The sequence below is a fragment of the Prosopis cineraria genome, unplaced genomic scaffold (assembly GCF_029017545.1).
Source record: "Prosopis cineraria cultivar Desert tree isolate PC_DT_omini unplaced genomic scaffold, ASM2901754v1 PC14, whole genome shotgun sequence".
Taxonomy (NCBI): Eukaryota; Viridiplantae; Streptophyta; class Magnoliopsida; order Fabales; family Fabaceae; genus Prosopis; species Prosopis cineraria.
Genome location: NW_026555345.1, coordinates 28,376,155 through 28,403,520, shown reverse-complemented (window position 1 = coordinate 28,403,520; position 27,366 = coordinate 28,376,155). Strand labels below are relative to the sequence as shown.

General features: G+C 30.7%; 1 protein-coding gene across 1 annotated transcript; it reads left to right on the top strand.

Moving 5' to 3' along the window:
* Positions 1 to 14,196: 14,196 nt before the first annotated feature.
* Positions 14,197 to 16,993, top strand: LOC129293449 (subtilisin-like protease SBT1.3). The gene has a single exon (XM_054931430.1). It carries the CDS (start codon positions 14,403 to 14,405, stop codon positions 16,719 to 16,721), a length of 2,319 nt encoding a protein of 772 aa, XP_054787405.1. The 5' UTR covers positions 14,197 to 14,402; the 3' UTR covers positions 16,722 to 16,993.
* The last annotated feature ends 10,373 nt before the right edge of the window (positions 16,994 to 27,366 follow it).

Below are 27,366 nucleotides of genomic sequence, written 5' to 3'. Positions count from 1 at the left end.
ATCATGTGACTTCAGTCTCACGAGGACTCGAGGAAGGGTTTGATTTTATTACTTACTTGGCTTTCACTTTGCTTGTGAAATGTATGATGGGGGGACACGGTTCTGAGTTTGGTTCAACATGTTCGCTCACATGTGAGGAGTTTACAGCATTAAATTAAATTTATGTTGTATTTGTGGTCTTAAGTATAATTATAAATTGAAAGACAAAGTGAATTTTGAGATAGATGTATTATAAATTAAACATGAAATCTCAGCTAATGATCTTATAATCCAGTGACATGTAAGCTTTTTTATAAGTGAAAAGATTCACTTATAATCTCAAGTTGTTAATGTATATTCCTCTAATGAAAAAAAAAAAAAAATTGAAGCTTATGTTTTACCTCCTTTAGGCGTCCGAAAAGCCCCTTTTGTAAAGCAGACCGGGTGCTATTTTCAGGGTCCATTCATGAGCTCCAAGAACTAATTTTTCTCTAAAAAATTAAGGGGTCTGCTGGCTACTGTTGAGGAAAAAGAATTATTTAAATGACATGTGTAATATATTATAAAAAAATATAATTATTGATTCTTATAATTTTATAAATTTTACTTTTAGTCTGTATTTTTTTTCAGCATTTTCAACCTAAATTTATATAAACTTAAATAACAAATGTCATTCAATTTTTTTAAAACTTTCGAGATTAAAAGTATTAAAATAAATTACAAAAATTAAAAATAAAATTTGATGAAATTATAGTAATCAATAATTGTGTTTTCTCTGTATTATATTTATGTTACTGCTCCTTCTCTGACTATTATTATTATTATTTTTATTCTATACGTATTAATCATATTATAATTTTATCAGAATGATCGTATATATAAAAAATAATGTGAAGGGAGAAATCGGCCATAGAATATTTTCAGCATTTTTACATTTAACATTTTCTTATTCCGTTGTTTGGTCTGAAAAACTTAAATGTATTACTACTATACATTTAGGTTAATCCAAACCCTTATTATGTAAACCATTATCATCAACAGTGATCTTCCAATTATATCAAGGTGTCTTTAGCTTATTTATTTAATGCGACAACATACTTTAAAATTTAAATTTAAAATCTCAAAATAAATTAATTAAACTCTCCCAAACAGTTCAACCAATTGCCTCTCCTTTTACATCCAACGTTTTATTATTTAGAGGATCCTTTTGGCTTGAATTATTTAAAGGATTCGGACTCCGAAAGGACAAAAACATTGACCCATCAGCCACTTGGCATAGAATATGAATACTGATACACGGAATGATGGTGTGTGGTACAGATGATGTGCATGTCGTGTAATTATTCAGTATGCTATACCGATATTCAACAGGTACGTTATTACTGAAAGGTCAGAAATTCAAAAAACGCGTTTTAACTTTTAAAAAAAAAAAAACTTCGTGATGTTTTTACATGGCCTAGTTGGCTCATAATGAGCTGGTTACAATCCAGTTTTTTTCTTTTTTCATAAAAAAGAGGGCAAAGCCCATACACAGCAAAATTAATCAAAGTTTGGGCATTTAAAACCCATACAATCCTGGAGCACCAAGTCTTTCAGAAATAAAGGAGCTAAAGCAAGAGGCAAAGAGTTGGAGATACCATTTTTGGCCAAGCAATCAGCCACCATATTTTGTTCACGTGGAACAAAATTAATTTTGACATTCCAGCTATATTTGAGAAGGTTTTGTATCTTCAAGAAGACTAAGCTTCCTAAAACACGAACTTCAGGGAAATCATTAATAAAATCCAACAAACTTTTTAAGTCAGATTCAATAATGATTTTCCTAAAACCCGTATCCCATGCCAATTAAAAACTTTTAAGGATAGCCTATTCTTCTGCCTCAAACGGATTACAATCCAGTTAATTTGAAATGGGATTTCATCTTATCATTTTCTGGGCCGAATGGAAGGGGAGAAGAACATGAGCCCAATTTCATCTTATCATCTTTTAATTGGGTTGGATCGCCAATTGTTTATGTCTTCAAAGGCTCTCAGCCCAATTTCTTATTAGCATTTAATGCATACGCTAATATTTCTTCATACTTCATAGACATCAACAAGTGGTTATGGGAAGAAACATTATGATCATTTAAACACGAGATCTCTAGTTTAAGTCTATGTAAAACTATGAATAAAGTAGTATTTCGAAACTTCGAATCACATCCTTTCTTGTTGGGCGTGGACCACCAATCCATTCATAGTCATAATAGATCAAATTTAAATTATAATCCCGAATAAATAGAGACAGAGTCAGAGAGAGAGAGAGAAAAGGCAGAGAAAGATATGTACTTTGACTATCTTTGTTCCACTTTGGGCCACAGATTACAATCACACAAAATGGAGTTGAAGTATTTGTGACAAATTTGATTTTTTTAATAAAACATTATCAATTTTGCATCAACTATTTATTTTTCATGTCAATTTCTTGAATTTTTTTTTAAATGTTAACTCGATATTAATATCATCCATTAAATTTAAGAAAATTATTTATGTGTGATAATGTCATATACTAGAGGGGCGGTTATCCATTCCACATGTGATGATGATATAATATGAACATATCGAGCCTTCCCTTGTTCCATTCCTTTTAAAATTAACACCGTTAGGATAAACTAGATTTATTTCATATTTAATATTTAAAAGATAAAAATAAAAAATAATTTACTTTTATGTACTCAAAATATTACGTTTTGTTAATTTATATAAATTAAAATATAAATAATAATTTATTTTATAGTAAAAATTGTTTTGCCAGTACATGTTAAAGATAAAGATAATTACTTTTTCGTTCATAAATATAAGACATTTTTAACTAAATCTCACTCTTAATAGAGTAGTTACTTATTTTTAAATTAATTATATTTTTTTATATTTATTCCTATTTAACAGGGTGTTTTACCTTAAAATAATATAAAATAATTTATTTAATAAACTAGTTTTTAAAAAAAGCAATAATTATATTTTAAAAGACTAAAAATACTTTATATTTTTTAATACCCAACGTTTAAAAAAATGTCTTATATTTTTAAAAAGAAAAAGTATTTATTTTTATCTTAAAGTGCATTATTATCGAGATACATTTGTATTTTTTCTTTGATTAATATGTGAGAGAATTTCAAAATAAAGTTACAAATTAGGAAAACTTGGTTAAAAGAACCTATTTAGAACCAAAATTAGTCCCAAGGATCAAATATACTTTAAAGAGTAGGCTTAATTTTTTATTCATTTAATAATATTATCTTCTGACCAAAATGCTGTTGTCTTGAACAAGTAAATTTAAAAAAGAAAACCACCCTCTCTTCTTCCTTTCTTCATTTGAAAAAGAAAACCACTATTTCTTCTTCTTTTTTTTTTACATGGTTCATATAAGAATAAGAGTTTAGAGTGTTATGCATGGTCAGCAATGAGGGACGGATTCAATAGAGGAGCAACATTTATCTAAAGTATGAGTGAGTTGTGAGTGACAAGTTTTAGAAAAACAATTATATTGGAAAACTAAACAATTGAAGAACTAGAGAGATAAAGTGATGGCACAGTAGCCGTGACAAATAACATTAATGGAGGAGCAATCGACGATGTGAGTAAGGACTTAGTTGGACAAAGTTAAGAACAACTAAGAAAGTGATATGCATTTTATTGATTCTCTCAAAATCAAACATTTTTCATATTGTTTCTTTTCTTGAATATAAGGTCCTTTCTTCTTGAATTCACTCTCAATTATAAGGTTTTAAAACAAGTTTGTCATCATGGAAGTCACGATGGTATTTGTTATCAATGATAGCCACAATTAAAAATAAATAAAAAATATGCATATATTAAATAATGATTTTAAATTAATCAAATAGTATAGCCAATATTATAATACTCTTTGTGTGTCCAATGTATAAATTACTTTTAACTATTTTCCTCCTTCCTTATATATAAAATATTTTTATAAATTTATCTTGTCCTTAAATATAAAGAGTGCCATAATAATTTTAAGTAATTAAACAATTTTGCCCCTATTGTCTAGTGAATGGAGAAGAAACATTAATTATGAGCTTTACCTACATTCATGATATTAGTTGTGATATTATTAAGAGTAAAATTAAAAAATTATTATGATTTTATATGTTTTCAATTAAATATCAAACTTTTATTGATATCTGTGATTTAGTTAAAAATACCTTAAATATAAAGGTGGAGGTTAAAAAAAATAGTTAAATAATTAGTTTTGTGAGAGAAAAAATTTATAGTTTTGTGAGAGAAAAAATTTAAGTTATCTTTATTAAATGTATTATGTTCAAAAGATAATTTCTCTTTTATATGCAACTTTTCCCTCTATCTATAAAAAAATTATTAATAGGTGAAATTGAAAAAAAAATAATGGTCCATTTTTCATGCGAAAAAATGTATCAAATAAACCATTAGTTACTTATAAATTGTGATTCACGTATAAAATTGATGGTAGCATTATTTATCAACTACATGTATTGCATGATAAAAAAAATAATTAAATTAAGACAGGTTTAAAAAGTGCACATAAAAAGTAAGTTTAGTTTTAAAAGTTATTGTTTTGTGCCGAATGAATACCTTTAATCCAACTGGATTAGTTGTCAAGGACCTCAGTATATCGGAACGCATGCAAGAAAATGAAATATTATTTTATAAATTAAAATTTTAATTTTATGTGTCACCTGCCAAAAATTAAAATTTAAATAAGGCCTTATCTTATTTTAAATTTTTTATCTATGCACATGTTAAACATAAATAACATAACCCATGCATATTAAAAAATTATATATAAAAAATTTGTTGCTCCTCGTATGTTAAAATTATAAAGAATAACTTATTATTCTAAAATGTGTCATTCACTCATAATTTAAATTTAAATAATAAAAAATTATTTTATAAATTTTTATTTAGCTTTGTATTTTTCTACCATTTATTATCTTATACATATAAAAAATACAAACAACACATGATTAGTTTTTTACCTATCATTTTTACTTTAAGCCGCACATAATCCTTCAATGTGCAATTTTTTTAAGTGTCAATGTTCATTCCATATAAATTTATTTTATTTTATGATTTATTATCCTGTATATTTTCAAAATAGAATTTTAAAAGTCTTTTATGTAGAATTTGTTATTACATGTGGGTTAAGATTTGAAAAATAAAAGCTATCCATTAAATTACACACATATTTTTTGTAATTTATATAAATTAAGTTTGTAATTAAATAAAAAATTTTATTTTTGTAATTTATTATTTAGATTTATATTTTATAATACAGTTAATTATTTTACATATACAAAATACAATTAATAGATGATGAGTAGATCTCTTACCCCCACAAAAAATGTTAAATCTTTTATTTTTTTTATTATGAATCTCATAGTCACACATATTTTTCATCGTAGGTCTCATGCACATTTTATTATTTTTTTTTCATGGGTCCCACAAGAACTCTTACTTTATGAGGATTGTTTTTCCCCCAAAAAAAAAACCCATGGTTACTGTTCATCCACTTGCCGAAGAACAGTAACTATGACACCCTCCCGAGATATATAATGACATGCGATTAGATATAGTCTAGTTGAGAGATTCGGCTATTATTGGTAAAATATTTCCTCTAATCTCAATTATAAGAAAAATTTTGTTTCATAGTTCTTAAGAAAGTCATTCTTATACTAATTATGTTTGAAATTGTATTTTTTTTCTTAAATGCCTCTTCTAATAATAATTACACTCTCTCTTAATCTAGATATAAGACACATCTATAAGAAATTTGTGATTCTAAATATAAGTAAATTTCTATGAGTTTTTGAATTATTTAATGCTTTTCCTAAAAGTAACTTTCATTAAAGAAGATAGAAAGAGTGTTTGATTTTTAATATGATATTTTAATATCAATTTAATAAGTTAAGTAGTTGAGAGTCACTTATACATACGATCAGAAAAAATAAATTGCCATAACAATTCCAAATTTCCAATTCCTTCTTCCAGCTGTGAATGAGGGGTACAATTAATTAGAAACATTTATTAATTGCATTTAAGACTGGGTATTCTTTTCCAATAATAAAAACTAAATAGTTGATATAAAATTTTTCATAAAAAATGTGAGTTGTGTTCCTGGCCTCTGGGGGCTTAATAGAATTGGGTTATATCTTCAAATTCAAAAGGTGCACATAAATATATTTATAAGCCACCTATTAACAAGATTCTTTTATAGGAGCAAAATTTAACCTCACAACCTTGTAGCTTATGGGCTAAATCCTTACCTATTAAACCAACCTTGTTATATATTCATTTTATTAAAAAATATAAGCTATTTTTAATTTAATCTCACCTCTTAATAAAGTATTTACTTATCTTCAAACTAACACTATCATTCTATATTTACCCCATTTAATATAGTATTTCATTTTAAAATAAATATAAATTGATTTATTTTGTAGGATTACTTTAAAAAATGCAATAATTATATCTTAAAACACTAAAAATATTTTATATTTTTAAATATTTAACTTCTTAAAAATTATCTTACATTATTGAAACATGGTCCATGAAATTCTCTAGAAGTTATCTTTAATATGAAACATAGAGATTTTTATAAAGGATTTATATAGATGCTCCATATATTTATATCTTTTGTATTTCATTTATGATGATGATGATTATTATTATTATTATTATTATTATTGAAAACAGTCCAATAAAATTTCAATTATCATTATTAAAACATTGATATAAAAAATTTGATAAATAAATAATTAAAAATGTATATTTTTTAAAAGATTAAAGTTTCAACTAATTTTTTTAGAGAAGTGCTCCCTTGGTTGAATATTATAAAAAAATTTAAATTATTATATTAAATAATATAAGGTATTTTAGTATCTTAAGGAGTAATTAATAATATTTTTAAGAGTTAAAAGAAAAAAATGTCCTGAAATTTTTCTTTAAGAGTACTTGACATTCTAAACTTTTTTTGAAGTGTTTTTGCCCTAAAAGTTAACAAAAAAAAAAGCATTTTTACCTCACCATTAAAAATTGAAAACATTGATCGTTGAACTAGAATTTAACCAGTGATATTTTTATAGTTTTCTCTCCTTTTTTTTGTGTTTAGTCTTTAATTTTATTCTTTAATTTTTTTTAACTTTTGTCCTCAAATGAATGAAAACGAAAGCCGAAAAGCATAGACATGGAGGAGGGCAAAATCATAAAATATTTTGATCCAATTTTAATTAATGATCAACATTTTTCATATTTAATGATGAGATAAAAATGTTTTATTTTTAAAAATTTAATAGCAAAAATGTTCAAAGAAAAATTTAGAATGTCAGGGGCCCTGAAAAAAGTTTCAAAGTATTTTTATCATTTATTTTTATTTTAAATATATAATTAATAATTAAAATATTTTCCGTTCAGTAAAATAAAAATAAATATTAAAAAAAATGTAGTCTGAGAGGCAACTAATACGAAGCATTTCAGTTAAAAGGACACGTACAAATCGGAGTGATAAAGTAGCGAGGCAACAGTGGCAGAGGCATTAAGAGGGGGGCAAGTTGCTTTCAGCGCTGCGTGGGAGGAATGAATGCGCGTCATTAATGTTTGCCTGCAGAGCACTCGATTCGTTAAGGCTTCTTTATGACCCAATTAATTGTCGCCAACTGTTTCATCGTCTTAGATCCAACCCTTTTTTGTTGATTCACCCCTTTCTTGGTTTTTTCGAGAAAATTTGTCTCTTTTCTTTTTTGGAAAATCCAACATCTCAACCCGATTTACAAACACAATCCCCTCATCTTTACAAAATTATCAAATGTAAAATTATCAAGAATTCATATTCACTCTAATTTCATAAAAATATTATTACTCATTAATTATATCTGTTCTAAAAGATATCCTTATTCTGACACTATTAAAAAGATTAAAAATCTTATTATAAGAAATTAAATGATTACTTTTGATCATGTTCATAGAAAAGCAAACAGATGCACTAATCTCTTAATTCACCGACCTTCGCATAAAATCTTTAATATTATAATTTTTGATATATTACGCACAATTGTAAAAACTTCATGATTTTAATATAACTAAATCTTAGACTATTGTATAGTTTGACGTGGCCTTATAATTTAAAAAAAATGACAAATCCCTCCATGTTGCGTTTGGCATTTACTCCTATTTATCCTCCTTTCACTGCTCAACTTTTTCCATGGACTCGGCGTACCGTGCTATTCATGTTTTGTCTAATAAAAATATACCATATCAAATAATTATAAATATAAATTAATTTTATTATTGATGATAAAATTAAATAGAAAATTTATTCATCAAAAATAATAACATATAAAATTTTATTTAATTAAACTGTTACAATATAACATGTTTTTTTAGATACAGCACAGGCGACGTGGTGTACTGAATTTATGCAAGAGTTTCTTCCCTCTTAGACAATTTTTAATGCTGTTTGATTACATGTTTTCATAATAGTGTTCACTTTTTTTATTTTGAAAAAAAATAAAAAAACCTTGTTTGAAAATGTGTTATCTATTACTCATTTATTCAAAAATATAAAGCATTTTTAACTGAATCTTACTCTCAATAAAATAGTTAACTACTTTTCAACTAACAATATTTTTTTATATTTACCTCTATTAAACACCCCACAATAAAAATAAAATCATTATTAATAAAGACACTTTTGAAAAAAAAACAATGATTACAACTCTTCAAAAAACATCTTACATATAACTCTTTAAAAAATACCTCATATTTTTAAACGGAGGGAGTATCTGTTTTGAGAATTAAAAAAATTTAGATTGAAATACTCAAACCACCCTTCTATTTTATCTTAATTATACAAAATTTTTTCTATTTTAAAAACATATAATTTAATTCAATCTCTTAACTTCATTAAGAATATTCTAAAAACATATTTTTAAGTTAAAATTTATATTAAAACAAATTTTATTTACTAATTCACCCTCAATAAGTCCTAAATTATATTATTTTGACATTTACATCATTTCATTGTAAAAACCATGTTTATAAATTTTAAATTAATTAAAAATCTTTCTCAAACTTATATCATTTTATATTATGTGTTTGAAGTATGTTTTTAAAAATTTAAAAAATTAATAAATAAGTTTCAAAAATTTGATAAAAATTAAAATCATAAATTTTATAATATGATAAAAGTTAATAAATTTTATTATAATATAATAAAAATTTTAAAATTTAGTTATTATATTTTTTAGTTGTATAAAAAAATTAACTTTTTTGATAAATATATATTTTTAGATAATTCTTATATTCAATAGGGTCATTTTGGTTAAATTAAAAGTTACAAGTTAAACTTAATAGTTAACTAATGATTAGATAGATGAAGATAAAATTTCAGATTTACAAAAAAAATTTACATAACATATATTTTAATTTTAAGGGATGTTTGTATATGTTTTTAAAATAGAGAGGATGTCTGTGTAGTTAAGACATACTCATAAAAAGATGGTCAATGTATTTTACTCAAAAATTTAAAATTATTTTTCAAAATTAAAAAAACCAAAACATTTTTTTGGATATTTTATTACTTTTTATTCTATAGAACCAAAGAAAAGATACAAAATATCATATTTTTATTAATGATAATTATGTTAATAAAAAAAACAATCCTTTTTTAACCCCAAAAAAAAAATCAATCCTTTCACCCTTTCATACTACTACTTTAGATATATTTTTCAGAATAATAATTCAAGATTTAGATGTTAATCTTCCCACTTCTCTCCTAAAAGGGGGCAGATAATGAAAACAATCGCTCAAAACTTTTGCTGATGTTGTAATCTCCTTGGAGTTATAAATGCATTTCTTCAGTCGCAAAAAATATAATTCAAACATTTTTTTAACTTATTCTAAAAAATTTCCATGTGAAATTGTTTTAAAACCATAAAAACGAAAAAAAAAAACCAAATAAGTCAATTTTCCAAGCAAAAACGAAACTAGATTGGCCCGAAGAATTCGTTTTCAAATGAGTGAATTTTCACCCCAAAAAGCATGCTCCCTCGATTTCTATGCATAAGTAATGCCCTAAAAGTAATTTCACACGAAATCGGGACTATTAATTGAATTGAATGCGATTTTTTTTTCCTTTCTCCTGGGATGTCAATAATTTAAATTAATTAAAAGTGATTTGTATATAAAAACGAACGGATATATCGGAATTTCTTTTTTTTTAATATTCTATTCCATGATTTAAATACACCTTTAAACACAAACATCGTAAGCACGTTTCATAAATGTAACATTTCCTGGCTCAGGTCATTAATAGCCTGTGGCGGGTGTGCATATGCTGACAAGAATATCTAACCTCTTAAGTTCATTGCAAAATGCATCAATCATCAATAATTACCATTTATTTTGGTGGATCAAAACTGGCGCCTTGGCAAAAAAGGCATTGCACTATAAATTAATTTATTATAATAAATTGATTTAAAAAATTAAAGTAAAGTTATAAAGTTTTAATAAAGATGTCCCATCTATCTTATCGTCCCTTTTATCAGGTCCAGCACTAAAACGCACTACACCTTGCTCTTTATCGTAGTGGAAATTATACTCATTTATTTGGATAAACGTGATCAACAATACTTCATCTCTTCTACGCAATAATTTTAACCAAACAAAGAATCAGACAATATGGCCATATCGATTTGGATCTGGTTTTGTAAGGAAATTTCTTAAACTAAATTCATCAATGTTGCGAAATGTTTAAAAAAAAAATGTTCCTTGTTAATGTATCCACTTCAATTCCATCTCATGTGACACAGCTCAACTACGAACAATACATTTATTATTATTTTTTATTTCATCACATGGTATTTTAAAAAATCTAGAGTGCTACGTAATAAATTCTTTATATTAAGTATGTTTAAGGATATTTTTCAAAACAAAAAGTATATTTAAGGATAATTTATTTTATTAAAATAATTTAAATCATTTAATTAAATATGTTTTAAATATTATATATTCATAATTTATTTTTAAATTTTTAAATGCAGGATTTCGTTTACCTTTAATATTTTTTATTGTTTTTTTTCCGCATTTTTCTTCTTCTTTGCCTGACTGGTACCTTGTTATTTAGTTTCAGAGGCATCGCATCACATCAACTCTATTCAATTCTCCTTCTTCTCCTTTCTTCCTTTTTGTTGTCTTTTTGTCCCCTGATCAAATAATTCTTGATATCATATTAAATAATTTATATTAAATATATTTAAAAATATTTTGTTTCACAAAAAAAATTTGAGTTATTTGATTAGACGACACTCTCCAAGCATTATATATTTATGATTTTTTAATTTTTAATTGTAAAACTTTTTTTATATATAATATTACCACCTAAGAATAAATTAATTTAATTTTCTCGATGAGTTAAACGAAGTGATGCCTAGTAGTATCTATTATTTTGCTTTTGATAAAATAGTGGATTTCTATTTTTCAATTATTATAAAAGAGATTAAACATTTCGCACTACGAATCTTCCTCTGAGATGAATTATGAAGCTGTAAAGCCAGGGCCGTTCTTTTACAAAGGAACTTTATGAACAGTTTGTTTTGGCTTTTTATTCCAAAATAAAAAAGAGCTAGATTGAGGCTTTTTTTTTTAAATTACAACCAACTCCCTCCCAAAAAATTAATTATAGATAAAAATTAATATAAAATAAATTATTATTAAAATGCGTGAATGAGTCTTATTGTTTTTTATAATTAATATAAAATAAATTATTATTAAAATGCGTGAATGAAATTTATTGTTACTTTTTATTTATAATTAATTTCTTTAAAAAAGGACTAACTGTAATTCTCTCTTTTTTCTTTTGACCTCCTATCAGGCTTCAAAAATTAGTTATTACATTTTGTACTAAAACAATAACATAATATTTTTAAATGAATTCATAATTAATGCAAAAAAAGGAATTCAAATCCTCAAAAGTTGTTATAAATTTCGATGAAGTTTTCTTTTTAAGGAATAGAGAGAAAAACTTATATTAAAATACTAAAATATAAAATTTTCTCTTTTTTTATTGAATATAACATTTTCTCTTTATTCCTTAAAAAAGTAAACTTCACAAAATACACCTATCAACTTTAAAATATTTAAATCCATAATAAAAAATTCATCCATTGAGTGTATTTAATTATTACAATTTATTTTCAATCAAATCATTATTAGTAAATGTTGTTTTAATGATCCATTAATATATGTGATAATCCCTCTCACAAAGAAGCTTCTGACTGTGAACATTATTTCAAAAGAAAGAAAGAATTTAAAATGTGATGACCTGTGTCTTTACTCTTTAATTTGCACACAAGATCTTTTTCATAAAGTCTTTATTTATTTATTTATTACGTGAAAGAATGTGACAGCCTTTACTTTTTTGTTAATAAACTAGCGATGTACTAGCACTGTGTGTGTGTGTGTGTGTATAGAGAGAGAGAGAGAGAGAGAGCTTGTTGAGATAATCAAGAAAATGATGGTGTCTGTCCATGATTCATCCAAAAGTTGAATCATTCAAAGTTAAATTCCCGTGATATGAAATGAAAATGAAGAATTTTACAGCACAATGGAAGTGATTCCGCAATATATTCAGGCTTTATAATGTTATATTATCTTATGAAGCAAAGCAAAAGTGAGACGCACAGCCAGGAGTGCAAGTTGAATGAGCGAAGTGTGAGGAAACAGTAATATCGATTTGAAAACACAACTTTAAATATCTATACTTTACTTAAATTTTATTATAAATTTTTACTTTTTTTTTAATATTGCAGGTATCTATAATTTCAAAGGACGTCGATGTGGCAATAAGCCAATAACAGCTGATGTGGACTCTAACATCATTAATTATGCAATGATATACATTTAGTTGCTGATGTGTATTGTTCAATAGCGTGAAGCAAAGGGATTTTAAGATCATTTTGTTCAGCTCGTTTTCCGTCATGGTTGTGGGGTCTCTTTTTGGGTCCTTTCATTTTTATTATGCCTTGGAAAATAAGAGGGATCCAAATCATTTTGTTTGCACATGTGGCCTTTTTTTAATTATAAAATAAACACCAATAATTGAATGGCATGTCACTACATAATTAATGATGTTAAAACCGACATCACCATAATTAAAACTATTAGTGTTACGATAATATCTCTTCGAAAGTGTAAGGATATAAGGTGTAAATAGAAAAAAATATAAAGACTCAAAAAAAAAAAAATACAATAACTTATAATAAAAATTTGAACAAAATGTCAGAATTCAAGTTGTGTTTTTCCTATCAATTTTAATGGATTTAAATGCATATTGATATAAAATACATCACAAACATCTCACTAAATCTTTCTTTCTTGCTTCATCTTGGTTCCCAGCCAACTCAATATTGATATTATTCACCGGCTAAACATTATGGTGACTTTGTCATGCAAAGATATGCGATTTCCTTTTGTATCACTTGTGATATGAATGATGCGCTTGGGCATAAGTTTTACTCCATCTCATCCTTCTTATGAGATAGGGTACTCTTTAAAAAGGATCTTTGATCCTTATAAAGACACTGGACCAAATATTTGTCCCTCTATTTTTTTATGAGTTATTTAATTCAAAATTTCTAGTTAAATTAAATCAATATTCTTTCTTGTTGATCGGAACACTCGATAATATTCTAATTTTTTTAAAATTATTTTTTTTAACCTTTGTTGGTCTTATGCTCATTTAATTTGATTTATTTTGTTTACCAAAACATGAGTTTAAATATAGAAAAAAATTTAAAAAATTATTTTCAGATAAAATTGATAAATTGATATTTTATTTAATTTTATATTAGTGAAAAGGCTAAAAGTACAAGGACAAAAGAGAATATATCCTACAATAAACAATGATAAATGCTATAAAATATCTCACATTATTTATGACAATGTTAGAACATATTGAAAATTTAACGTCCAATATATTTTTATGTTTTATGTTAGTATTGATGCATTAACCTCGATATCCACTAAACAAGCTTAAAAAACAGTATCTGTTGCAAAGTACAATGACGAAAGATCCAACAATTCAACCCATCTCAACTCCAAAGAAGACATGGGCCAAAAAAAAAAAAAAAAAACTGCAAAGAGGACAGAAAGATGAAATCAGTCGCTGTGGCTGTCAGACGAGCAAGTGCATATTAACTTCTACCACCGGTCTGCGTTGCTTTGCTTGTTTGACCCTGCATTTAACTTCGGCCATTCACGAAACAACCACCTTGCTTTAATTATTCACTTCTCACTCACTATGTCACTCTCTGATACTCTTTATCTCTTCCCCTCTTCGATTTACTACATCCCATCTTCTTCCTGAGCTTGCCTTTCTTTCTGGCACCAACCATGGCTGACACCTCCATTACGAAAATGGGCTTCATTCTAGTCACCTACATTCTCTGCACTCTCGCATTCTCTTCCCATGCCCAGATTGCCAAGCAAACTTACATAATCCAAATGGATAAATCCGCAATGCCGCGAGCCTTTTCCAGCCACCTCGAATGGTATTCCTCAAAGGTAAAATCTGTACTGTCCAAGTCCCTCGAAGCTGAAAATGACGACCAAGACAGAATAATTTACAGCTACCAGACTGCCTTCCACGGCGTCGCGGCCAAACTAAGCGAAGAGGAAGCTGGGAGGCTGGAGAAAGAGGTTGGGGTTCTTGCCATTTTTCCAGAAACCAAGTACCAGCTTCACACCACGCGAAGCCCCATATTCCTAGGGCTCGAACCAGCACAGAGCATGAACCTCTGGTCGCAGATGACGGTTGACCATGACGTCGTTGTGGGGGTCTTAGACACGGGGATTTGGCCGGAGAGCGAGAGCTTCAACGATACAGGCATGAGACTCGTGCCTTCTCACTGGAAAGGAAGCTGCGAAACTGGACGCGGATTTACAAAGCGTCACTGTAATAGAAAAATTGTAGGTGCGAGAGCGTTCTACCACGGCTACGAGGCTGCGATGGGAAAAATCAACGAGCAAAGCGAGTTCAAATCGCCTAGAGACCAAGATGGTCATGGGACCCACACTGCCGCTACAGTTGCTGGGTCTCCAGTTCACGGGGCTAATCTTTTAGGCTATGCTTATGGCACGGCGAGAGGGATGGCTCCGGGAGCTAGAATTGCTGCTTATAAAGTGTGTTGGGTTGGTGGGTGTTTTAGTTCGGATATTCTATCTGCTGTTGATAGGGCAGTGGCTGATGGGGTTAATGTTTTGTCAATTTCTTTGGGAGGTGGAGTTTCCTCTTATTATCGTGATAGTTTATCTGTTGCTGCTTTTGGGGCTATGGAGATGGGTGTTTTTGTTTCTTGTTCTGCAGGAAATGGAGGCCCTGACCCTGTGAGTCTCACAAACGTGTCTCCTTGGATCGCCACGGTTGGAGCAAGCACAATGGATAGAGATTTCCCTGCTAAAGTGAAGCTTGGAAATGGAAGAAGAATGACTGGAGTTTCACTCTATAGAGGGAGAAAAATGCTTTCCACTAAGAAGCAATACCCTCTGGTGTACATGGGAAGCAGAAACTCAAGCAGCCTTGACCCTAGATCTTTGTGTTTGGAAGGAACATTGGATCCCAAAGAGATTTCAGGGAAAATTGTGATTTGTGACAGAGGAATTAGTCCTAGAGTTCAGAAGGGTCAGGTGGTGAAAAAAGCTGGAGGGATTGGAATGATTCTTACAAATACTGCAGCTAATGGCGAAGAACTTGTTGCAGATTGTCACCTCCTTCCTGCTGTTGCTATTGGAGAGAAAGAAGGTAAGGAGCTGAAGCATTATGTCTTGACAAGCAAGAAAGCTACTGCAAATCTTCATTTTCTTGGCACAAGGTTGGGGATTAGGCCATCTCCTGTTGTGGCAGCATTTTCATCAAGAGGGCCTAATCTTCTTACGTTTGAGATTCTGAAACCTGATGTGGTGGCTCCTGGCGTGAACATTCTTGCTGCTTGGAGTGGGGTCATTGGACCCTCGAGTTTGGCCACCGATCGCCGGAGAGTTAAGTTCAACATACTCTCTGGAACTTCCATGTCATGCCCACATGTAAGTGGGGTTGCTGCTTTGCTCAAGGCAAAGCACCCAGAGTGGAGTCCAGCTGCTATAAAATCTGCCCTCATGACTACAGCTTATGTTCATGACAATACCCTTAATCCTCTCAAAGACGCCTCGTCAGCGGAATCATCAACCCCTTACGATCATGGGGCTGGACACATCAACCCCAGAAAAGCTCTTGACCCAGGTTTGGTCTACGACATTGAGCCACAAGATTACTTTGACTTCCTATGCACACAGAAGCTAACTCGAACCCAGTTGGGAGTTTTTGCTAAATACTCAAACAGAACCTGTGGGCACTCCCTTGCTAGTTCAGGGGACTTAAATTACCCTGCTATCTCAGTGGTGTTTCCAGAAAGAACAACCATTTCAGCTCTGACTGTTCACAGAACTGTCACCAATGTTGGCCCTCCTAACTCCAAATACCATGTTATGGTTTCACCATTCAAGGGTGCTTCTGTTAAGGTCGAGCCTGATGTCTTGCATTTTACCAGCAAGAACCAGAAACTGTCTTACAAGGTTACCTTCACCAGAAAATCTAGGCAACCTGGTCCTGAGTTTGGAGGTCTGGTTTGGAAGGACGGTGTTCACAGGGTGAGAAGTCCTATAGTTATGACATGATTGCCATCAGTATGAGTTTCCCTGGGACCAATTCTTGCAAGTTTTGTAGGATTGCTCGGTTTGCAATAAGCTATATCTTTCTGCAATATTTAGTCCGCCACCAGTTTTTTTTCAGTTAGAAGGAAATGCTTGTTATTTTTGCTTCCAATAATGATCCCACGTGCCTAGTTCTTCATCAGCCTAGAATGAATCCATCTGCAGATTCAAGCAGTGTATGGCTATAAAAAGCGATCAAAGTTCAACAGAATGGAAATTGTTGCTTGATTCTCAAATACTGTGGTTTCATTAGCTTTCCCTTTGCTCGACCGTGACCTCTATTACCTTTTGCACGAAGTTCTTTAACCAAGTGAAATGCAACACAATTACAAGGTATGTTACAATTGTGTTTTGCTTTCTGAATACGTTACTTGTGTGTGTATGTGTTGGGGGGGGGGGGAGGTTGTGAATCTGCAATTCTCCTGGTGTAAAACAATCAGTACGGAAATGTGCATGTCAACTCTGGGATTGCTGGCTTGCCTAATCGAGAGTATGTGGTTTGTAAAAGCAACGCATCGTCGGAGATCAGACTCGGCCGGCCACACAGCTAGCCATTAGTTTTCGTGATTGAAGCTCATGACGTGTCTATTCAGCGCATTTATGTATCAGTGGCTCAGTGCAATCTTCACTGAGCGGCACTTTGCGGTCTGAATCATAACATTTATACGCCCTATATAAAGCCACCTCTTTCATCTTTTCAAAGCTGGACCACGAATTATGGTGGAATTTTTTTTAATATATAAATTATGGTGGATTTAGTATGTAGTATAACAGTAGATTTTTTGCCTGGGCCAACAGATAGTGTTATAAGACATGAAGACATTATTTGAGCCTAAAATGAAGTGACATTTGATTATAGTCTAGAAGTATGGAAGAGAAATCGTTAAGCCCAATAAGTCACTCATCAAGATAGGGCCCAATTGATTTAAAAAGAGACCATTGGAACTAAGTAAGGCAGCCCTGACATATTTTTGATACCCACGAATTGATTGGACCGCGTTTTATATTGCTAAGATGTTTTTCTTCTTTTAAGTGAAATTTTTTTGAAGTTTAAGGATTTGCAAATATTCAAATGACCATAAATTCTTTCTTTGTCGATGCCCAGCAAATGACAGTAAATTATCTCAAGAGCTTTGACTCACTCACTTGGTGAGTTGTCGTATATTTTGTATAATATGGAGAATAAGTAATGTTGTCGAGTATTTTACGGATTTTATGCAAGTTTTTACATTCTCTCCATGCGGTTCCCGTCCTCTGCACGTTTACGACGCCGAAGGAAAAACCGACATCGTTTCATTATGTAGGTCATAGATGGATCTGAAGTGTCAGCGCCATGTACGGCCCAAAGTCACTCACTGGTCCAAAGGCCAAATGATGGACCAGTGAGTCCAATCAATGGATAGAAGCATACAGCTTCGATCAATGAATCTCATTACTAAAGGATATGAATTGAGACATGTCTTTTTCTCCCGAAATAAAGACCATTCTACGTGTCTGTTGAAACCTTACTTCGCCAGCGCTATAAATTAATATACGACTTCTTTCGACCAAAAAAAAAAACATTAATATATGACTTGGGAAACTTTATCATTCTTAGATTTGACGTTCATTATTAAATTTCTTCAAGTGGAAATATGTTGATCTCAAAATATAAAAGAAAAAACAAAAAGAAAGTCAACTACAGCTTTTAGTATTATCTCATTCGTTTGTTCCAGATATCAGGACCCATCGGGGCTTCGTAAGGACAAGGGTCATATACTCAATATCTTTATACCTTCTCATGGGCCGGGTGCCTGCTGTGTGACTGTGACATTATTTTAAGGGTTCTTTTTCTTTTTTGTGGCCAAAGGATTATTTTAAGGGTTCTTCTGAATGAACATTGAAGAGATTAAGATCTGTAACAATTATCAAAAAAATTAAATACCTTTCTCTGTACGTTGTACAAAATTTAAGAAGTGAATTTTATTATTTATAATTGTAAATTAACCAAGTCAACTTTTACATCACATATGTAGAGGACTGGATTTAGTACCCTAGCTACTTAATTACAAATTGAATTAAAGGTAAGAATTTTTTTGAAACAAAAGTTTGGTTAGATTCAATAAGACCCAAGTGCCATTCATTGTTAAAATAAGTGACAGTTTAATGACATATGACCTCTTAGTTTCCCCCCTTTCTCGGGGCCAGAATGACATAATTTATCAATTTAATTTTTCTTACAATCATAAAAATTATTGTGTAAAATATAGTTACTGGGCTATTTAGCCCTCCTTTTGAATAGGCTTTGTTTGGTTTAAGTTATATGATGATCCAATCCATTTTCATTTTTTAAAAAATAAAAATGAAAAAAATTAATAAAAAATTCTTTAGCATGGGGACAAGTAGCCGTGAATCGAGTAGGAAGATGTTGGTTATTACAAAAAAGCTGGAGAGTTTTTCGTGCGCTTGGCTGTGCGCTTTCTCTTTCTTTTTTTTTCTTCAATCTCTCACTTTATTTCCTTCTGCCTGTTTCGGCTTTTAGTTTCGTGTTTTGCTCTTCTTTGGTTTTTTCTGTGGTTTTTGTTCTGTTTTCGAGATGTGTTTCTTCCTTCTTTTGATATTTCTCATATTATATTTTGTCGTAAGCGCTTTCTTGTGTTCAAGGTTTTGGATGATTGGGTTCTTGAAATAGCAACTAAAGAAAAATTGTGCGAAGTGAAAGTAATTGTCATGTGATAATACTCAGAGACGTCTAACACTGACACATATAGATTAGTCTTGTACAGAGATCTGTGCATCCAATAAATACTCCCTTTATTTTTATTTATAAAAAAAAACTATTACTTTTATTTATTTTTTTATATAAGCAAAAATCACATACTTTAACAATCATTTATTACATATTTTTTAAACCATTCTTCATAATTTACATTAACGAGAAATAATTAGTGCATGTTTATTGATTAATATATGACATTTTAATCTAACTTTTTTATTTTAGACAGAATTATTATGATTAATTAACTTTCTTAAACCGTGTGATATAGTTTTTTTTTATATATAAAATGAAGGAGTAATAGAATAACAAAAATAACAATAGAACAATTTTGGATGTGCCAAGACTTACCCTGAGCAAGTCTGGATATGCTAGGATTTGCCCTGGATGTGCCAGGACTTGAATATTGTTCTCTTCCTCACACCTCCTTTATGTTCTCTAGCTTCACTCATTGTTGTCTAAAATTAACTTTCTTACTCAGCTTCCCTTTATTATCTGGTGTGATAACAAATTAAGTTAGAGCTCACTTTATTTGAGATCATGTTCTTGCTAGTCCCATTGCTATTCATTATGTCCTATTATCTTATCAACTTGCTAATTGCTTGATAAGCCTCTTCACTGTACTCGCTCTCTCTTGCTTTGGGACAAACTTGGACTAGTGATTCCTCCCTCTCATTTGAAGGGGGATGATAGAGTGGACTTCATACTAGATCGAGCAACAGCATATTGTTTCTTAGAAGACTAATCTTCTGGTGAACCTCTTGAAGTTTCTGGTTTTAGAAAATATTGGGAGCCTCTATTCTCAGTGTTTGCATTTTGGTCACTCTTCATTTGATGCTTGAAGGTGGTTAACTCAAATCAATTTAGATGTGATATTTGGGCTTTGTCTGTCGGTTCTTTAAGCTTTATTTTTTAATGGCCCTCCATTATTGCTCATGTGGAAGATGAAATTCTAGAAATAGAAATTGTATTGATGTTAATTACAGTGACCAAAGCATTTATAGCCTTTAATAGCTAGAAAACAAACCTAGGATACATAGATGACTGACATGTAATGTAAAGAATAAAGAATAAAGAATACAACTCAGAATCTATTATTATGTTAGACCTAACTATATTTATTAATTGGGCCTATTATATCATTGGCTTTACTTTGTTTTTCTCAACACTCCCCCTTAAATGAGAGGCAATTTCTTAAATTAAACCGAGTTTGTCTCAAGTAGTCTAAAGCATGAGTGAGTCAAGGCTTTGGTGAACAAGTCTGCAATTTGATCAGAGGAAGGAATGTATCGTACAACCAATTGTTAATCGAGGACCCAATCACAGATAAAGTAAATGTTAAAGCTCAATATGTCTAGATCTAGCACAGAGTATTAAGTTGGAATGAAGAGATGATAGAGGAGACATTGAGAGCTATTAGGGTTAATCCCTAATGTCATCTTGGAACATTTAGAGCTTAAAATATGATAAGCTTCCTACACATCTCCTCTTCCTTTTATGCAAATTTATGTGACTTTAAGGCAATGGTGAGATTTGATTTCAGTTTGCTTAGGTTTAGATCAAACCCATGGTTTAGTTAAGATGTTAGAAAGCTAAATTAAGTTTCTAAACCTAGTTTATAATTTTTATAGTGATTTGAAATTTTTTTTATTGGGGTTTTAGACGAACCCCCTAAGTGAAAATTGAGAGTTTTGGAATAATATGAGTAAATGATTAGTGATATTAATGTGTTTGGGTGTTAAATAAGATTAATGGAGTGTGTTGGGAAAATTAATTTTGATAAAATGAAATCTTCAGTATCATAGGCACTCAAATTTAGGAATTTGGGGGTTTAATTAGAATGATAATTGACAATTATCGCTTAATCATGTTGATTAAGTATTGCTTGAATGTTGTTGCACATGTAGATTGTGTGGATCAAATGGTAGACTACGGTAACCCTTTTTGTGGTAAAAAGGTTGAGATAACAGAATAATTTACTCTATTTGATTAAATGTTTAATGTTTATGAGTAAATATGTAATTTTCATAAGTGTTTTGAAAGTATTGCATATTACGAAAGGAGGATTTTTTGCATTTGAAATGATTTTTAAAATAATGAATTTGTGAAAGTTTCTATATAAGTAATTTGTGGTTTTGATCCGTATGTGATAATCTAAAAAGTGTGAGCATGATTATTTGACAGGGGGTGAAAGTTCCCCCGTAAGAAGGAGGTAGTGAAGTTCATATGGCATGTATCTCCTTAGTACCTGGTAAAGTATGGCGTTGGAGATCATCTCACTAGTACTAATGTGGGATATGGTTTTGGAGACTTATGCTCCTTAGCATCAGTGTGATGTGGTGTTGGAGTAATGACACCTTAAATCTTGCATGAGAGGGAAAAACATAGTTTGAAAGTGGGCTAAAACACTTTGACTGGGAAATTCTACTACTGAAGGTGAGTTGGGGCCATTGTGCATGAGCACTTAGTTCATCAGAGTCTTTGATTTTAGTTAGGGTGATGTGAAGGCTCAAATGTTAGAAGGATTATGCTAGAGTGGAAATGACCTATGATTATGAAAAAGATTATGTTGAATGCACTAAATGGGTGTTTATAGATATACGAGCTTTACTTGCTTATAGTTGTGCATGTTAATTAATAGTTATGAATTATTTTGTTATTGAGATATTTATCTTACCTCGTAGTTATATTTGACAGGTAGGGCTTCGGTAGGGGCAAAGGGAAGGAAGGGACTACCGAGGGTTGAGAGCTTTGTCTGTATAGCTCTTTCCATTTCTATTTTAATATTGTAATGAATGTTATGAATTCTATGCCAACTTAGGATTTCATGCATATTTTGGGTCACTCTATGAGAATTTATGTAATGTGAGTATCTTGGCTTACAATTGATGTATCTGTAATTAAATGATTGTTAGTGGTCGAGATACTAGTATAAGTAATGGTTTTGTAATGGTTTGCACATGTGGTTGGCCAAAGAGTGTTATTTGAGATTATATTACTACCCTTGACATTGCTATGAAATCGAGGTTTTGGTAGCCAAATTGTGTATATATGGTTGTTGTTGTGATATAATTGGTTTATCAAGTTGTGTGTGGTTCATTTGAGTTAGTCCAAGTAGTTCTAAAACTATCAGCACTAGGTTGTAAGTTTTGGACACTCTTGTGTATAATATGGGTTGAAAACAGACCCTTTTGTGTTTTGGTATTCAACTTTTAAATGGTTGAATATTTGGGTGTGAGATCAATGCTAATAATTAGAGAGCTTGAAGAGCTACATGTGGACACTTGAATCACTCAAATTAGATGTTAAGATGTCAAATACCTGCTTTAAAAGTTAGATTCAAAGTGCTACCATAACAGCTATTTTGCTGTCATAATAATAGCAACATGTCCTTATGCAAGTCATGGGCACCAGGCGCATTGCACAGCGAGAACATTAGGTTCTCTGTGCCATCCACCTCGACGAATGGCAAAAGCGCCATGGCGAATAGAACAGTTGTTGGGCAATCAGAAATGCCTCTTTTAATGTTTGTTTAATAATTATTAACTTTCTTGCTTTCACTATCTTATTTGATTCGTTTTAAACTATGGTTTAAACTCAAACATCTTTATAAGAAAAGTTTTCTTGGGATCTCAATATTTTAAACTATCTATTTTAAAACCATTGGATTGTGATGACTTTATTTACAGATTTTAATTAATTCTAATTATCACAACTGTGTATTAGAGTGTTGTTCTAATAATGTCAAGGCAGATATTACAAACATGTCATGATGCACTGCTTTGTTTTACAGACTTTAATATTTTTCAATTGTTTTCAATTTTATTTCACTCCTCTAAGGTGTTCAATGCTTTCAAAACTTGTTATACTCTAATTTAAAGTTTAATAGTGATTTTGATTTGTTTTAATCTGTGAAAACTTATGATCTCATTTTTACAATTATAAACTAGGCAATTTAATTTAGATTAGACCCTGATTAATTTGGATTATGGTTTCAAATGAGATTAGTAGTTGGAGACTTTATAGATGACATATCCAAGGTTGTTGTATTTAAAATCCAACCAAAAACAAGCCGGTCTGCTACAATCCAGTCCTCAAAATCTGGGTTGAGCTTGGTGGCACCATTTTCAATAATAAACTGACTGGGACATAGTTTTGTGCCATTAAGAAAGCCTTCCAGGTTAAAGCCTTCGTATGACAGGGAGAACATGAGTTTGCCAAAGGATAAAATTTGTTCTATCCAACTTGATAGTACATGCCGATGGGAGAGAAGTAGGAGCACCAGGATTCTTGCTAAGATTAGTTACAGCCAAGAAGCTTAACATGTTAGAGGAAGAATTAATAGAGGGAATAACAGTTGTCTCGAAAGAAGACGTGGTGATTATCCTTTCAACTCTGATATCAAGATAATCGTTCTAGGAATAGAAAATTGTATTGATGTCAGCTACAGTGACCAAAGCATTTACAACCTTAAATAGCTAGAAAACAAACCCTAGGATACATAAATGACTGACATATATGTAAAGAATAAATATAGAACTCAAAATCTGTTATTATATTGGACCTGCTATATTCATTGATTGGGCCTATTTATATAATTGGGCTTTACTTGTTGTTGTGTCTCAACAGTGGAGTTAAATGAATATTGCTTAAGCCTTTTTCCACTTCTCATGATATGCAAGCCCATTATTCCACTGCTTCGGCAAAGCCTCTGTTATCTTCAATTGCTACTTCTCATTCTACCCTGTCTAAGCGCAAGTTTTTAGCTGCTATCCCTGAGACTGATACGACTTTTAGGGCGGCAAAGAAGATCAAACATATACAGCATCATTATGGTGCTGGTTCTGAGTCTCGGGATGCTTTGAGAGTTATTACCTTTTTTACTTTTCACCTAATCATGGTTGGAAGTTTCTTTACTTACTGAAGCTTTGTTCTTCTGGGTCTGTTGACTCTTCATGGGAATATGGTTCATGCAAGCCTGGTTTGTTCTATCCTCCGAAGAAACGCAAAGGAGAAGGTGGTATTTGGTTCAACTCATCAGGATTCTGTTGTTCATCTCTCTAAGGGTTCGGATAGGGGAGCTAGACTTGGGTTTCCGAGCTTTTTGGCCAAAAAAGCTAGCATGGAGGGGATATGAGACAGGATGGTGTAGAACACCATGAAATGGGTATTTCAGGCTACTCCTATGACTTTTTATCTTGCTGCTCTGTTCCAATAATGGGCTTCGGTTTAATTACAACTGGTGCTTTCTGATTTTAGGATATAAATTGTCTTTAGAAAATTGATGGATATTTGCTTTTTTCCGGCTTTTAAACCTTCTTGAGGACCTTTTGTTTTCTTATCAGTACCTTTTAGGTACCCTTGTTCACATCCTTGGAGAGGGTTCTTCATCAGCCATGCAGATTCTGCTTAAAATGCTTGCTCGTCTCCTTCGAAGAAGTTGGAGCAATATCTTCCCGTCAAATGATTGGGCCATTTTGAGTTGCTGAAGCCTGTCACTTTTTATGTTCGCTTTACTTTCTTTATGTAACTAGCCCAATTCTATGATTAGGTCATTCTTTTTCTGTTTACTGTTGGTGGAACTTCTGTTAGTTGACCCTGCTTGTGCGTAACTACTACGTTTTTAAGGAATAAAATTTGACCTTACATTTTAAAACAACAGAAGAAGAAGAAGAAGAAGAAGAAGAAGAAGAAGAAGCAGCAAGCTGTGATTCAAGTAAAACAGTTAAAATCAATCAATATATTTAAAATTTATTTTTTTCCTAAAAAGTATGCATATTGATTGATCGACATGTATTTATTAATAAATGAGGATGATCATTTCTTTTAACCAGGATAAAAAGAAATTTTTTAGGGAAAAACATAATTTTTTATCCTTATAGTTTTATCAGATTTTGCTTTTAATTTCATAAACTTTTGAGTGTTTTTAATCCCTATAATTCCGTCAAATGATTGGGCCATTTTGAGTTGCTGAAGCCGTCACTTTTTATGTTCGCTTTACTTTCTTTATGTAACTAGCCCAATTCTATGATTAGGTCATTCTTTTTCTGTTTACTGTTGGTGGAACTTCTGTTAGTTGGACCTGCTTGTGCGTACTACTAACTTTTTAAAGGAATAAAATTTGAAGAAGAAGAAGAAGAAGAAGAAGAAAAGAAGAAGAAGATGTAACTAGCCCAATTCTATGATTAGGTCTTCTTTTTCTGTTTACTGTTGGTGGAACTTCTGTTGTTGGACCTGCTTGTGCGTACTACTAACGTTTTAAGGAATAAAATTTGACCCTTACATTTTAGAACAACAGAGAAGGAAGAAGGAAGAAGAAGAAGAAGAAAGAAGAAAGAAGCAGAAGAAGCAGCAAGCTGTGATTCAAGTAAAACAGTTAAAATCAATCAATATATTTAAAATTTATTTTTTCCTAAAAAGTATGCATATTGATTGATCGACATGTATGTATTAATAAATGAGGATGATCATTTCTTTTAACCAGGATAAAAGAAATTTTTTAGGGAAAAACATAATTTTTTATCCTTATAGTTTTTATCAGATTTTGCTTTTAATTTCTAAACGTTTGAGTGTTTTTAATCCTAATCCCTATAATTTTAAAAAAGACTGGTTGACATTTATTTTTTAGATCCATATAAGTTTTAGTTTTTTTTAATATTTTTTATCCTATAGGAGCTGAAAACATTAAAAAATATTACAAGAATTAAAAGCAAAACCTAATAAAATAATAGATTTTCTTTTTTTTAATAAAATATAAGACACTGAGTAATTGTTTTCATATATATAAATTATATATATATATATATTTAGATATGAAAAGTCCCGTGAGTTGCTTTTTATAAAAAGATTGAAAGGGAATACTTTTTTTACACATGCAGTGAAATTGATAGGGCAAGATGAATGAAAAAAACTAGGTGATAATTTGCTTTGAAGCAGGTAGCGGCTGTCGGTTGTTTCCAAGTGTGGCAGGAAACCTGACATTCTAGATCTAATAATGAGGTTTGGAGGTTGACCCTTGGAATTGGGAGAAATTACCTCGGATTTATATGAAAACGGGGACAACGTACGCACCTACTATTGAAGTGGAGTCAAACATGTTAGGTGGATTCATAGGAATTAACAGTAAATGTGTCTGTGGGTTGATCACAAGTTTCCTGCGGCGAGGCTTCCTGGGTTGACTGACTGCGTGTTTGCATTCGGAAACAAGCTTTGTTTGATGATGGTTCAGTGAAAAATTGGAGTCGCGAAGGCCGGGCTGGATTGGATAGGTATCAAGGACATTGTATACTATTCATATTCTTTTGACTCATTCCCTAACAATATAATAACAATAGATACATAGATACAGATCGAAAGGTGGATGTTGGGAGATGGGGAATCCAAAGTAAAAGAACACAAATGATTGACAGCTTTCCCACGCTTTGAATTTTGAAAACTTGTTCTCCACTCTCCCTTGCATCCCCCATAAGCTCCCCACAATTCCCCCAAATGTTATTTTAGTCTATCTTCTTCTCCGTTTTTTTTTTTTTTTTAATACAATTCATGCACAAAAACATCTCTGCTCTTATCATAATTACAATCCTTTTTAGAAGCTTTCAATGATTCGTGCTGAGGATTGTCTTTACGAAATGTCTCTAACATTAATTAATTACTTTAAAATTTGCCTTTCATCATTATAGCGCTCTCAATTTTTTTTTTAAGAAAAAACTTATATGTAGATCTTTTTATCCAAAGCAATGTATTGGAAATCAAATCAATTATTAAACCAATTAAAATATTAATTTAAGAAGTAATGATCCAAATCATAATTGATCTGTATTAAACTAATTATAAACTAGTCATTTAGCAATCAAA